The sequence below is a fragment of the Squalius cephalus genome (assembly GCF_949319135.1).
Source record: "Squalius cephalus genome assembly, chromosome: 14".
In the NCBI taxonomy this organism is placed as follows: Eukaryota; Metazoa; Chordata; class Actinopteri; order Cypriniformes; family Leuciscidae; genus Squalius; species Squalius cephalus.
In genome coordinates, this window is record NC_137135.1 from 9901696 (window position 1) to 9917159 (window position 15464).

The following is a 15464-nucleotide window of genomic DNA, read 5'->3' on the forward strand; positions in this document are numbered from 1 at the left end:
GAATCTCTTTTGCGCGAGTGGGCGTGGCCAAATTAAAAATAATAAGGAAGCGTTTGAGAAGCTGGACATCTTGTTGGTTTTATACAAATTACTTAAACAGAGAATATTTGTTTTCGTTTTGAATCCGATCATTTAAAAGTACACACTTAAATGTTTATAAAGGTATATGGCTCATAAATGTGTGACAAGTATTCGCTGAGTTTTGTTTCAGTTTATAGACGTGCTCAAGAAAAAAAAGTTCACCGCGACGGAGAGGCAGAACGCACACCCTGTTTATTTTCTTTATTTTACAAAAGCACAATGTTTTGGTTTGATTGTAAGTGGACACATACAAAAGGAGAAATATCACAGATTATTTTTTTATATTTCTTTTTTCTGTATGACTATAAATGACTGAGTAATTTAAGTTTATAGTGCTACAATGTGGAGAAAATCCAGCAAAACGCGCCCGCGCGTTTGTCGACCTCAGAGGGTTAAATAACTGTCCGTCCCGGAAAAGAAATGTCGCCTCTCAGTGACGCAATGTCCGCTCTATCCTTTTTTTCCGGTGTGGACCATGTGATATTCCACCACACCGGAATATCACATGGTCAAAGTGGTGGTTATAGCGTTATCCATAGACTGTATGGTTATAGCTGTTATGGATCACGATTACTCTTTGGCGAGTATTGAAGTGCCAACAAAACGAAAGCGTCCATATTCGGATACACGCAGACTGTGTGACAAACGGAGGAATAAAACCGGATAAATATCGGCCAGGCGTTTTCGAGATGGAGAGAGCTGCGCGACAATCTTGGACTTGACAGAGACTCTGCTCTCGCGAGTGTATTGATAGACAGGTAAGCAAATCAATTATTTTTTATTGTACAATTAACGTAATAGTTACAGTTAAGATGATTTTAACCCTCTGAGGTCGGCAAACGCGCGGGCGCGTTTTGCTGGATTTTCTCCACATTATAACGTTAGCACTATAAACTTAAATTACTCCGTCATTTATGGTCATACAGAAAAAAGAAATATAAAAAAAGAATCTGTGATATTTCTACTTTTGTATGTGTCCACTTACAATCAAATCAAAACATTGTGCTTTTGTAAAATAAAGAAAATAAACAGGGTTTGCTTTCTGCCTCGCCGTCGCGGTGAACTTTTTTTCTTGAGCACGTCTATAAACTGAAACAAAACTCAGCGAATACTTGTCACACATTTATGAGCCATATACCTTTATAAACATTTAAGTGTGTACTTTTTAATAGATATGAATTACACCACATGCCTGTAATAATAGCATAACATTTCACGTTCCTTGCAGTTCATTAATTATGATGACATAAAATAATACGATCAGACATACAGGTAATACAAAAACGAATAAATTACCTCATCCGTGATCATGATTCATTAATTCCATTTAGATACATCGCTAGATGGTGAAAACGCATTAAAAACGACATCTCCCATCGTCACCTCCATAGCGTCATCAAGCTTCGCCTTTGTTATTGTTGGAAACTGCGCCCTCTTGTGGTCAAAAATATTTACATAGTGGACCTGTAAGCCTTATTCAGCACAGGGTCTTGTGATATATATGTATGTGTTTTTGATGTGTTTTTTATATGTTGGAAATTGTTCTTTATGTTTTTTATGCTGCATCTTGGCCAGGTCTCTCTTGTAAAAGAGATTTTTAATCTCAATGAGTTTTCACCTGGTTAAGTAAAGGATAAAAAAAAAATAAAATAAAAATGCTCACCTGATAAAGGCACATTGTTGCACTGCATGTGGAATTGTCCTAAGGTGCAGGAGTTCTGGAAAGAGGTAATTTTACTCATTTCTCAGATGGTATCTTGTCAATCTCCCAATGAGACCAGAAATTTTTATTTTGGGGATTTTTCCTGACAATTTGGTACATTGTAGAAGCACTCGTAGATTCATTGACATGTATACTTCAAGCAAAGCATTTAATAGCTATATATTGGAAGAAAGTGGAAAAGCCACCTATTGTACAGTGGATCAATAATATGTCCTTTTGTTTGTCGATGGAAAAGATTACATACATTTTGAAAGGTAAATTGTCTTTTTTTAAGACTATTTGGAAACCTTTTATATCCTTATTTCATTCTGATTTCAGTAATATAATGAATGAGGTAGAAAGAGATAAGATAACTTTATTCTCAACCTATTTTCACTTGCATGTTATTACTAGTAAATCATTATTTAGTCATTTAATCATTTACTATTTTTCCTAAATTACCCCCTCTCATATCATGATTTGCTTCTCTTGTATGCATGATTACTTCCAACTCTTCTTAATGTGTAGCTATCCTAATTGACCTGTGCCTGTTTTTATTTATTTATTTATTTATTTATTTATTTATTTATTTATTTATTTATTTATTTATTTATTTATTTTATACATTTATTTATTTAATTATTTTTCGTTTTCCTTTTTCTTGTTTTCCTCCCTTTTTAATTTAATTTATTATTATTATTTATTTTTATTATTTATTTATTTATTTTTATATAATTTTATTTATTTATTTATTTATTTTTTATTATTATTATGTAAAAGAGATCCAACTTTTTAATGTACGATATTGTTGTATTATACTGGCATAAGTTGTTGTATCTCAATAAACAAAGTATTTAAAAAAAAAAACTTTATAGTTATCTAAGCAATGTAATCAGTGGAAAGGATTGTTGCTGCTTCCATAGACATCAGTACATTTTACAAACTATAAACGTTTTTGGCTGTATTTAAATGTCAGAAACTTAAAATTAACATTATATGGTTGAAATATGAAACATATAAATGGTTATATGGTATTTGACGAGCACTGAGCACGTCCGTTTCTAGTTCAGAGACAACCAAAGGTCGAACGCAGATTTGAATTTAGCAGTTGATCACGTGATGCACTGAACGTTATAATCACACCGGTGTGATCGTTAGTGGCAAAGAGTTAATTATCAAATGTACTTTGTTATCTCACTTAGGGGTGGGCAATATACCAGTAGACATGATTAACCGAAATTTGTCAACCGGTAGAGATTTTGGACTATCGTCTCTATCATGGTTACGCTCATGTGACGTAGCTGTGCTGCGTGGTCACAGAATATGCAAGACTCTGAGAGAATGTTTCTCAGTGCTATCTGAGAGAAGTACGCATGAGAACTGAACCAAGTGTGTTTTGCAGATTAATTGGGCTTGAACGAATGTGTTTTCAATTCATACCACTAGCCTGAGGGCGCTATATGCACAATAATAGTCCATATATGGAACATTAAGAAGAGCCATGATCATGTGACATTCCAGGACGTCACTGATACACACAAAGCTAACAAGAGATCGCGCTGTAACATGCAGATACAGACGTTTTGAAGACAATAAACATGTTTGCAATGATATTTGAGTTACCTGTGTTTTTCAAGCCATGCCAGGTATTTTCATAATAATAGATTATATTTATAATGTAATGCTAATCTATATAGACTATCAATGTGCAGAACACTATCCAATAGTATATTTTCTGTCTGATTTTTTTATCTGAAGCCAAATTAGATCACAGAAGATTATTTAAAACACTCGTCTTGCGTTATAAAGTAAGTTTGGAGCACAAACATGGTTTTAATCTCATAAATTGTCGTGTATTGATGGTGTGCTAGGCTAACATGCTAGCTAGCCCTAGGTGCACCTGCCACGTCTAGCAGTTATACTTTTATGATTTTTTGAATGCTTACTGAATTGTTTCTTTATTCAAGAAATGCATTTGATACAGTTTAAAATGTGAGGTGAACTTTGAGAAAAGAAATTAGGGACTGAAACCCTATGAATAGCCTGTGAATAGCCAGTCGTTAGTAGCTATAATGCAGACAAAAGAAATGCATATTTAGAGCCATAACCAGGCTGGAGAGGTGTGAATGTGTGCAGGGGGAGACTGAGACTGAATGGGGCTCGTTTGCACCACAAAACAATAGAGGCAATATACTGGATAGATGGTTAGAAGATGACAATAAACATCAGTAGCATTTTAGCGTCAAATCAAAATAAAGTCACATGACATGGTCTTGAAAAACATTTAACTAAATACAGAGTTTTGGACTTATTATCTTCAGATTTTAAACATAAAATGTTTAGACATGTGGCTTTAGCTGTAGTGCATTTCTAGATTGCTCCAGTGCCAACTTCAATTTTATTTTCATGAGGATGTTTCATAAAAAATAATTTCTAATAACTTTACAAAACTTTGAAGCTATTTATAACAATTTTTGTCATTACGACAATAATTAATTCTACATTTACAATAAACTGCCAGGTGTCAGCTTTCAAACGAGATCATACTTGTGCTTTTAGTACCAAGGGTTCATGAACTGTATCTGTTTCAGTTTGGGTATGTCATTTCTGGGGATTTTTCAAAAGTGGGGTTGCAGCTTAACAGGTTAAAGTAAAATAAGCATTCACATTCAATGGGATATTATACAGGTATGTTATATTATATGTTAGCTGTGAAAGAAAAAAAAAACTTTTATTTCAAGGGTAATGTTTCATTAGCTATTCTTAACATGTTTATGGAGAGTCAGAGCATGCTGTCATTCACTATCGCTCCTAATGGCTTTTCATTTATCAAATAAGAGTATAGGGTTATGTAATCATTATCAAATGACTTAATTGATGATACTTGCTGGGTTCCTATCTCTATGAGCTTGCACATAGCCTTAAGTCACTAGTGCTAAGCCGGTCGGCAAGGTAGCCAAGGCGCACATAGCCTTAGGTCACTACACTGTTAGACTTTTCAAGGGTTTTTTACAGTAACTTAAGTTACTGTAATTAAGATTTACAGTACCAAACCGTATTTCAGTTTTACAGTATGGTACTGTAATTGTGTAATACAGTGCATTACTGTAAAAACGAAGCTAATCAGTACATTACTGTAATATTTTTTTTTTATTTGTACTAAACATAAATTAGATTTCATAATTTTGATATATGATTAATTTTATTTTTATCCTACATAAGTACTACTGACATACAAACCAATTAGACAAAGTTATCACAAAATATTTTTTATTTTTATTTAAAACATTTCATATATATAGAGTTTAGGGATATAGTTTTTTGTGTTAATTTTAACTCATTCATTGTGTTAATGGGTTAGCACAAATATGTGTAAACGTGTTAAATTAACACATTATGTGCTGTCCAATAAACTTGATTGAACTTGATTGACAACATCAGAATGTTCCCTGGGGCCCGTTCTTCGTACGTTGCTTATTACATCCGAGATCAAATGACACATCCAAGATGATATCATCGTGCGAATCATGATCTGGCTAACTCGGTTCTTCGAACACACTTGCCGGATATGATTAGTATCGCTGGATTGAGTTATCTGAGATAATTGCGCGTTCATGCGCTGGTTAAAAGGGGATATGTATCGATAGTAGAAACATTGATCAGCAACGCTGCTATTGGCTGCTCAGCGTGGCCAAAGAGCGCGCTCAGTTTTTCTCCTCAGCAGAGCAAGAACTAAAATTCGAAGTTTATTCGGAATTTAATGTTTAATTAAAATGCCAGGGAACACCTCAAAGTCTGCAAAAGCCAGGAGAGAGGGCTGGCAAAAAGTAGCAGACAATTTAAATCCGTAAGTGGCCATGTTAGATGTTTTTATCACTTATTAGCCTATATTTTTGTATTTTAATAATTGCATAATTACTTTGTGCATTGTATACATGTCAGTCACCATACTAGAACATGGGAACAAATAAAAGTGAAGTACAAAAATATTCTACATAATGGTCATTTTTAGTTATATTATAGTCTCTTTTATAAAAGGCACTGTTAAATAAATGGTTGTCGGTTTATAAAAGCAACCAAGAAAAAGGCTGAGAAAAAAATAGAAAAGATCTTAGTAGCCTACACTGTAAAATAATTTTTGCTGCGTTAAATTAAGGCCGTATAGTCATTTCAACTGTTAAATCTTGAGTAATGATGAATTGCTTTGACTTGTGAAAGTGAAAACTGATAAACTTATGTTAATGTAAAAATATTTTGCCATAAGTTATTGATCACATTTTTCCCCAGTGTAGTTCATTGTAATAATGACACTGTGTTTTCCTCTTGTGTGCACTTTTACACAATGCACCAACACTTGTATCTGTTCCCAAGAAAGTGGTGGCTGAAATATGTGCAGTAAGTGGACATTTTCTAACTTTCCAAAGGAAAGTATATAAGACTTTGTAATGTCCATTTGTTTCCATTGCACTGGACAGTGAATAAACCCTCTCAGATAACTGTCATATGGAGGAACTAGCCTACCTGCAAGTGCATAAATAACTTTACTTCATTTATACTTGTATGCTTTATGGCTGCAATATAAGTTGTAGGATTCCACATCTACAGAAAGGCCTACAGAAGAGTCTGCACAGACAGAGGAGACATAGGCCAACAGGTGGGCAGTATATAGCCAACTTTTCCTTTTTATTTGTTGCATGAGGCATGTGTCTAATATCTCTTGTTGCAGGCACTTGACCACTGGCTTTTCTTTACAAAGAACAATTGAAATAAAACTCAAGGAACTAAGCATATTTGTCTTTTATTAAACATTTAATGAAAAGTGTTTTTTTTTTTTTTTTTTTTGGCAGTGTTGTGTAATATGGCACATGCAACAATGTCACAGGCCCTGTCAGATGTGCAACCCTCAGACTTTTCAGACACTGAAATCTTCCCTTTAGTTAGCCAAAGTTCATTTCATTGTGTGCCCTTGTCCTGGCTAGAGCTGCACTGTAACTGGTTTGGGTCAGGGAATGGGGTCATAAAACACCTGTCTGCAGGAACATGTCATAATCACCTATGAAAAAATGCAGTTCTGTTAGGATCAGCATAAGTGTATGTAATACAGTGAGCTTGATATTTAATTGTGGAACTTTTCTTACCACTTTCAAATAAGGCATAAATGTGAATCTCTGAAAATGCTTAAGTCATGCACAGATCCTGGCCATTTTGCTTTCACATTTGTGATATGGAAGATTTTAGTCAACTGCCTTTTTTTTTATTTGATATAATATTACTAATCTGGAATATTAAGAATCACAATAGTAACTGGGCTGCACATTTACATTGTGAATCCCCTTTCTGTTCACATAATCCCCTTCATAGCCTTGATGGCAGTCTATGGTAGCCTATAGTCTATGGTACCAATCACATTAGTGAAGCCTGAGTGACATATACTGTAATCAGCATGGTCATGATTGTATGATCTTCATAAAAAATTATGATAGCCTAAAAAAAAAACAAAAAAAAAACTGCTTTACAACATTGGGTCTTAAGTGGCTTGGAAATGCCAAAAAAAAAAAAAAAAAAAAAAACCCTAAAACTGTTTTTTAAACATAAAAAAACGAAAAAACGACAATCTCACGAATCACGAGAAAAAAAAAATATCTCAGAAAGAAAGTGCACTATCGCGCTGCGCTGGACTTCCCGTATCACTATCAGCTCCGTTTATGAAGCCGGGATCTAATCCTGTTAACATGAAATAAGCCTGCTCCCGAGCAGGTTTAAGTTTGCGCACATGTTGCTATGACAGCAAGTCCAGGATGAGCGTTGAAGAACCAAACAATCCAAGATCATGCCAAATCGCCAACAATCAAATCCAGCTAAGTGAGTTAGCGACGTACGAAGAACGGACCCCTGGTCTGTATGCGTGTCCACAAACACAAATGTACTCTGTCCTTCAGAGGAGATCCTGGTTCCAAAACTATATAAAACACACACAGAGAGAGAGAGAGAGAGAGAGCGAGAGAGAGCGAGAGAGAGCGAGAGAGAGCGAGAGAGAGCGAGAGAGAGCGAGAGAGAGAGAGAGGATTAAGTTCACCTTTATTATTACAATTGACTCGCTATTATTACAAAAGATTGACAAAAACACAGTTTTTTTTAAATAAATGAATAATTACTCCCCCCCCCCCCCCTTTTTTTTTAAAACCTCAAAACCAATTCATTATCATACAATGTACATAATACTTCATTTATTCCCCATAATTCTCTAAACTTTGGTAGAGATTCCACCAACTTGTAGTATGCATACTCCACCCTAATTCGAGAAGCTACCAAACCTAAAAACATAGGCACAACGCTTATTGACCTTTGCCCCAACAGTCTGTTTTTTCTTGTCTTCCAAATAGCCAATTTTGCAGTACCAGATAAAAAATTAATTAAAACCGTCACATTTTTCTTTTTAAATGAATACTTTGGCCCAAAAATGAACAATTGAAAAGAAAAAACTTCACCCAGGGACAAAAAACAATTGCTTAAAAAATCAAAAAGATTAGCCAATCGTGAACACTGCACAAAAAGATGAAAAATTGACTCCGTCTCAGAACAAAACGGGCAACCCACCCCAACACTAGGATTGAGGTGTACCACATGCCTGTTTGTAGTTATTGCCCCATGTACAATCCTCCACTGGAGGTCACCTGTCCGCTTGTCGATCGAACATTTGTACAGGGTACGCCAGCAGCCTTTAGGGGAAGAGTCAGATCCAAAGAACTGTGTCCATCTTGTTGAAGAAACTCCATTCAAAAATTGCATGTTGGAAACTTTAACACATATCAAATAGAGAGATTTCTTTCCAGCAGAATCAAAACCTTCCAGAACTGGTGTTTTCAGAGTCAGTAAACGGCTTTCATCTTCTACCCAGCCTTCCACAGCCGCGCTTACATTAATTAATGGAAAAAGATGACCATATCAACCCATTCATTTAGGGCGTCTGGGTCTTTTAAAAAAAACTGATAATCTGTGCTCAAGTCCTTGAAAATCTCTGCAATGCACTGTTGTAAAAACCGGATTGATTTCACACCACTTCTTTGGCTCAAGTCTTGCAGATCACTTCTCAGAATATGTCCCAGCTTGTTGCACCCAGCCGCTAACAGTCGTGCTCGCACATTCTCAGATGACAACAGTCTTGAAGATAAAAAGGAGTAAAAAAACAATGGTTCCTCAAACAACCAATGACCAGCAGGTGTATTAGGTGATCTTGATACGGTAAAGACCTTCCAGGCCTCCAGCACAGATCTATAAAAGGGGGTGAGATCCACCATTTCTTTCTCTTGCAAATTCATTAAAAACAAATGTTTGTCAAAACCCATTCCACCTGCCCTCCTCAAAAGAGCTGTTGCGGTGTCCATCCAGGCAGAGTTTTTATTAAATAAGAGTCTGTGGGCTGTCTGCAGCCGAAAAGTCATTATCCTGGACTTAATATCCACCAAGCCCTGCCCGCCTTCTTGTAGTGGAAGATACAAAGCCGCTCCTCGAATCCAGTGTTGTCCTGACCAGAAAAAGGTCACCAAACTCCTTTGAATATTTTGAATTAATCCTGTAGGTGGCTGCAGTACACACAGTTTATGCCAAAGAGTAGAAGCCACTAAATTATTAGCGACTAAAACTCTTCCACTGTAGGACAACTGGGGTAGCAACCATTTCCAGCGAGACAATCGTGTACACACTCTTTCCTCTAAACCCTCCCAATTTAACTTTTGAGACTCACTTTTCCCAAAATAAACACCTAAAATCTTTAACCCCTCTCTTTTCCATGTACGATCTCCTGGCAACTGTGGAAGATTTTCAACAGAAAACTGCCCTGCCCAAAAAGCCTCACTTTTGTCCCAGTTCACTTTCGCCGATGAAGCCTTTTCATACACATTGAGTGCATTAACCAGGGCCTTAATGTCTTTTTCATGATTAACAAACACAGTCACATCATCAGCATAAGCACTTACAGTAATACTTGAACTCTGAGATAAACCAGGAGCAATAAAACCAGACAAAGTTTTACGTAAATTAAAAAGAAGAGGCTCAATAGCAATGCTATATAGTTGCCCTGATAAAGGACAACCTTGTCTGATACCCCTTGAAACTGGGATTGGCTGGCTTAACCCACCTCCCACTTTAACAATGCAAGCAGCACCAGAATACAGCAATTTGACCATGTTTAATAAAGAATCACCAATACCAAAAGCTTTCAAAACATTAAAAAGATAACCATGATCAACCCGATCAAAGGCTTTCTCTTGATCTAAAGAAATTAAACCAACTTTCATTTCAAAACTTTCATTTCATTTTTCATTTCAAGATCCTGAAGCAATTTAGTGTTAAAATGCCAATAAGACGACTTCTTTGTACACTTAGACATATTTACAGTAAGAGAAACCAAATGATGATCTGTGTACCCTACTGGAATAATACAACAATCAATACTCCGACTACTAAGATGATTGGACATATAGATCCTATCCAATCGAGCAGCACTGACTCTGTTATCTGTCATTTTAATCCAAGTATATTGTCTCACTTGTGGATGTTTAATCCGCCACATATCTAGAAGATCTATTTCTCGAATAATTTTTGATAATTGAGATGAAGACTGAAGATGAGGTTCTTCACTTGTGCGATCAATAGTAAAATTTTCAGTACAATTCCAATCACCTTCCATAATTATATTTCCATCAGCACATAACATTAAAGCATTTCTTAATATACTGAAAAAGATGTGTCGTTCATTTACAGGTTCTTCTTTTTTTAAAACATTAACTCTTAGATCTGGAGAGAATAAGATTGCCAACCCAGCACTCACATTTGTTTTATGGCTAAGTATATATTGCCCTTTCCACCATAATCCCCACTCAAATTCATTAGCAATATCGCTATGCGTTTCTTGAAGGAAAATAACATTTAATTGTTTTTGCTCTATTGTTTCAGAAACAAGAGCACGCTTACATTCATCCCTTCCACCATTACTATTAAGTGAGCCAACCCTCAATACTTCCATTAAAAATACTGGAAGAAAGAGCAAACAGGCAGAAAAGAGCAGAGATATAGAAAAAGACACCATGTGAAGCTTAAAAAAAAACAATTAGAACAGTACTTTTGACGTTCTCTTTTTCTCAATTTTTCGAGACTTTCTAACAGTGGTTAAGTGTTTCTTTAGACGAAACCTCTTCTTTTCACTCAGGAGATCAACCCCCACAGTCTTCTGAAGAAACGTAACTGACTTAACAAATTTCTCTACATCAGGAAAGAATTCTTTAACATCAACCTGCTTTCCAAAAGTATTATCCAGAAACTGATCAATTTCCTCTAAAGTATATAAAGAGAGCTCCTTCTGGGAATCTTGAGAGCTCTCTTCAAACCCATACTGTGAGCAGGAGTCCATATCCAACACAGAAGCAGACTCATCTGACAAATCATCCTCTGCTACTGTCACTGGATCTGTTCGACTCTTCTCTGCATCACACACAAATTGAGCAGAACTAGTACTTGGCGACACATTCTCGTCACATTTATTGTCCTGTTCAACAACTAAGTGTTCTTTACTCTTAACCACATCATCATCAGTACATGAACTTGTTGCCGCTACCACTGGTATCTCTGAGATATTCGCCGCTACATTTAAAACCACGTTCACCTCTGACTGCCTTACCTCTGCGAGGCCTGAAATCTCCTCCTGACCCGTCTGTATGGATGAAGCCTGAGCATCAGTCTCTATCACTGGGCCGATGTTTTCCTGTCCACGATCTTTATGCGGACACATCTGCCGTTTATGGCCAACATCGCCGCATTCAAAACAACGCAAACTTCCGGTAGTTGCATAAATCATATATGCTCCCCCTTCATGTTTTATACGAAAAGAAACGTTAAGTGTGCGATCTGGTGATTCTAAAAACATGTAAACCTGTCTCCTAAAAGACATAACATGCTTCAATGACGGGTTCTTACACCCCAGAGAAATCGCTCTGAAAGGACTCGCAATCTTGCCAAACCGCACTAATTCACGCTCCAATACGTCATCAGAGATGAACGGCGGGACGTTCGAAATCACTACTCTACTAGATGCATTATGCAGCGGTGTAACTTGCACTAATTCATCTTAAGAGAGAGAGAGAGAGAAAATATTAGTGTCAAATTATTTTAAACCTCCTTTTTTTAACATTTTTATTATTATTTTCACAAAAACTTAAGAATATATATTTGTTAACAGCTTTTGTCAATAAATAGCATACAAAATAACTAAATTAAATTATGCCAGATTAAATTTTAATACTTACAAATCCTAAATTCTGTCCAAAAATGCTGAGATCCATAGAGAGAAAGACTGAAATCGATGATTTTAGCCCATTTCAGCTTGTTTGCAGTGAAGGGGTACCTGTTTGAGACAAATACACAGTAAGACACATGCAAGAAATCACTGTGTGATGATTGTTCTCCTTCCTACAGTAGTTAACCCACCTGTGCGCTGATATTAGGACCTTCCTGTTCAGGTGGGACTGCAATGGTAGAGAGTCTTCTGCCTAATAAAATATCAAAATAATGCAAAAATATAAACCTAAGTAGTTTAGAATGCTAGATTTGGTATGAATGAATTAGTGAAAGTTTTACTGCAGTGCTTACCTGGATACATTTAATCTGGTTAGACTGAACACAGAAAATGGTCCATCTTCTGATTGGTTCATTTGCTGTGTAATAAATATAAAGTTAGACATGATGCAAAGCTCACTTATTTGATATAAAGTTAGCCAATTAGATATTTTATAAGATATTGTAAGCTACCTAGTCTGCACCAGTGGCTTCAAAGCACTTTTCACATATTGCTAATCATTTCAGCAAACTTATCTCAAAATATATCACAAATGGCCTACCTCCGGAATCTTGCTAGAAGTCACTGGCGCGAATTGGCGCTTTTTTGCAGTTGCCTTTAAACACATACAAAAATGGAAGTAAATATTAAATTCCATTAAAAAAACAACAACAAAAAAACTATAATATGTTATAGTTTGCAAACTAATGATCCATCAGTAGTCCAACATTATCTACAACCAAAACAGAATTTCACATTAGTTAATTTATTGTTAATGTAAACTAAGCGTTGCTCGTTGGCATATTTAAAACTCGACAATTCAATAATCTAACAAAGTCTGTAAAATGAAACGTTAGCGCAGTTTACCGAGGTAAAGTTCGTTACCGCCATGTTGACGAGTAGGCTAACGTTATAACATAGGTTAAACTGAGCACAATCCTGTCAACACACACAGAATGTTTTTTTGTTTTTTTTACCTTGCTTGCTGGTCTCTCTCTTGGTGAAGTGAATTCCGTCTCTTCCCCAGGCCAGACACGAACGGCACGGTCCAACAAAAGACAGTCAGACCCCAGTGATATTACACTGGATGCTCCGGCAAGACACGACAAATCCCAGACAGTGTATAGTGATGCGCCGTTATATTTCTGACGTACGGTTCTCCGAGTCCAAGCGCTCGCACTATTTCTGACAAGGGACAAACAGGTTTGCATTTTGTATTAATGGTCCGGTCGCTTCAATGTGTCCAATATAGACAGCTTCTGGCTATTATAGCGTTGTAGACACGCGGTGTAAGGCAAAAATTAGGAAATAAAAAACACGATGGAATGGTGCCAGCCAGAGAGGCTGTTACGTCAAATACAGTAGTAACCAGCAAATTAAAAAAATACAGTAAGTCTCTGTATGTGGTGTTAGACGTCACATAAAATTCCCATGATGCAATGGGAATCACAGTTATTTACTGTAAAGAGAAATAGCAGTATAATACTAGTAAATAACTGTAGAAATTATAGAAAAGTCTTACAGTGTAGTGGTAAGCCACTCGGCAAGGTAGCCAAGGCACACATAGCCTTAGGTCACTAATCTTAAAGGGTAACTCTCGCCAAAATGCAACCTAGGGTATTTTTGTTAATCTTCTCGAGGCAAACTTTCGTTTACTTTTAAGTTCACTTTTTGTTCACTTTTAAGTTCAACTGTATTTTCGTTTTAGGTTAAATGCCTTGTGAATGGGAGTGAATGGGACACTTTTATGATAGCATAAAAAAATCGCTATTTTTAAAACACTAAGAAGGTTCGACACAACATGAAACTTTGCTCAAAGTATCACCAGGGGCTCTACACATGAACTCGAGCATTGAGAACAGCTGTATATATACAGTCACACATATATATATATATATATATATATATATATATATATATATATATATATATATATATATATATATATATATATATATATATATATATATATATATATATATATATATATATATATATATATATATACACTCACCTAAAGGATTATTAGGAACACCTGTTCAATTTCTCATTAATGCAATTATCTAATCAACCAATCACATGGCAGTTGCTTCAATGCATTTAGGGGTGTGGTCCTGGTAGGGCTGGGCGATATATCGATATAAAAAATATATCGATATATTTTTGAAATGCGATATGGAATTAGACCATATCGCATATATCGATATAGTTAAAATTTGCGCTGTGATCCTTGCTCCCCGTGCCCCCGCCCCTCCTTTTCCACTCTGCGTGCGTGTTTAGAGAATGTTATGTTATGAGAGGCGAATCATGACTACTTCAGAAAACCCAGCACAATAGGAACTACTAGGCAGTAACATAAGTGTACGCTGAAATAAAGTTTTTCACCTCAGAAAAGCGGACTTTCTTGTCCTGTCAGCCGTTATCCTGTACTCGTAGCGCACTCTTCAATTGCAGGCGCAAATGCAGCGGCGCGCGCTGTATCACCTCACTGTATATAAAGTGCAAAAGAAACTACGAGCATGCAACGCCATTACGTTGTAAATTACACGAAATAAAAGTAATGCAGGTATGATTTTCATTCTATTCACCAGGAGCAGTTTCCATGTTTCATTAACAGTTCTTGTTAGTATTGTGTATTCACAATGGTAACTGTCGTTTCCATATTAACCCCAAAATGCCACTTTATTTTCACTTTGTGTTATTTTTTATATTTATAAATGACTGTAGTGGCTCATACCAACATTGTATTAACAATAACTAGTTTGGGACTGCTATTTAATAGCTTTAGCATAGGCCTAAGGTTTATTTATTAGTACTAGTCTTTACTATTAGTCATATTCTTACAATTTATGTTAAGTAAAGGGGAAAAGTACTTGTGTGTGTGTTAACAAATTTTGTGTAAACGTGTTATAATTTGCCTATATATATTTATACTGTATATATATATAGGCAAATTATAACATAACATGTTTACACAAAATTTGTTTATATATATTCAATGTAAACTTTGATAATCATAATTAATAAATCGCAATTACAATTCCAAGGGAATAATCGGCAATTATGATTTTTGTCATAATCGTGCAGCCTTAAGGTGAAGAAACCTGTTTATTATTTATTCATTTGATTTTGCAACTGTTCACTGAAATAGCCGGTTTCAATAAAACTACTTGTGACGTCATATTTGGCTTTGACTTCGACTGAACATTTGCTCTCACTTTGCGGAGAAAATATCGGGATATATATCGTATATCGATATTCAGTGTAAATATATCGGGATATGACTTTTGGTCCATATCGCCCAGCCCTAGGTCCTGGTCAAGACAATCTCCTGAACTCCAAACTGAATGT

General features: G+C 35.8%; 2 protein-coding genes across 3 annotated transcripts in view; one reads left to right on the forward strand and one right to left on the reverse strand.

The window, feature by feature from the left end:
* Window positions 1-15464, forward strand: part of il1rapl2 (interleukin 1 receptor accessory protein-like 2) — a 579732-nt gene that overhangs the window by 280936 nt on the left and 283332 nt on the right. The gene's annotated exons all lie outside the window — the stretch shown is intronic.
* LOC307170863 (uncharacterized protein) lies at window positions 12047-13324 on the reverse strand (the record flags this gene model as incomplete). The annotated part of the gene is made up of 5 exons (XM_079892174.1): window positions 12047-12182; window positions 12266-12323; window positions 12428-12492; window positions 12676-12729; window positions 13091-13324. 5 exons carry the CDS (start codon window positions 13322-13324, stop codon window positions 12147-12149), a joined length of 447 nt encoding a protein of 148 aa, XP_079748300.1. The 3' UTR covers window positions 12047-12146.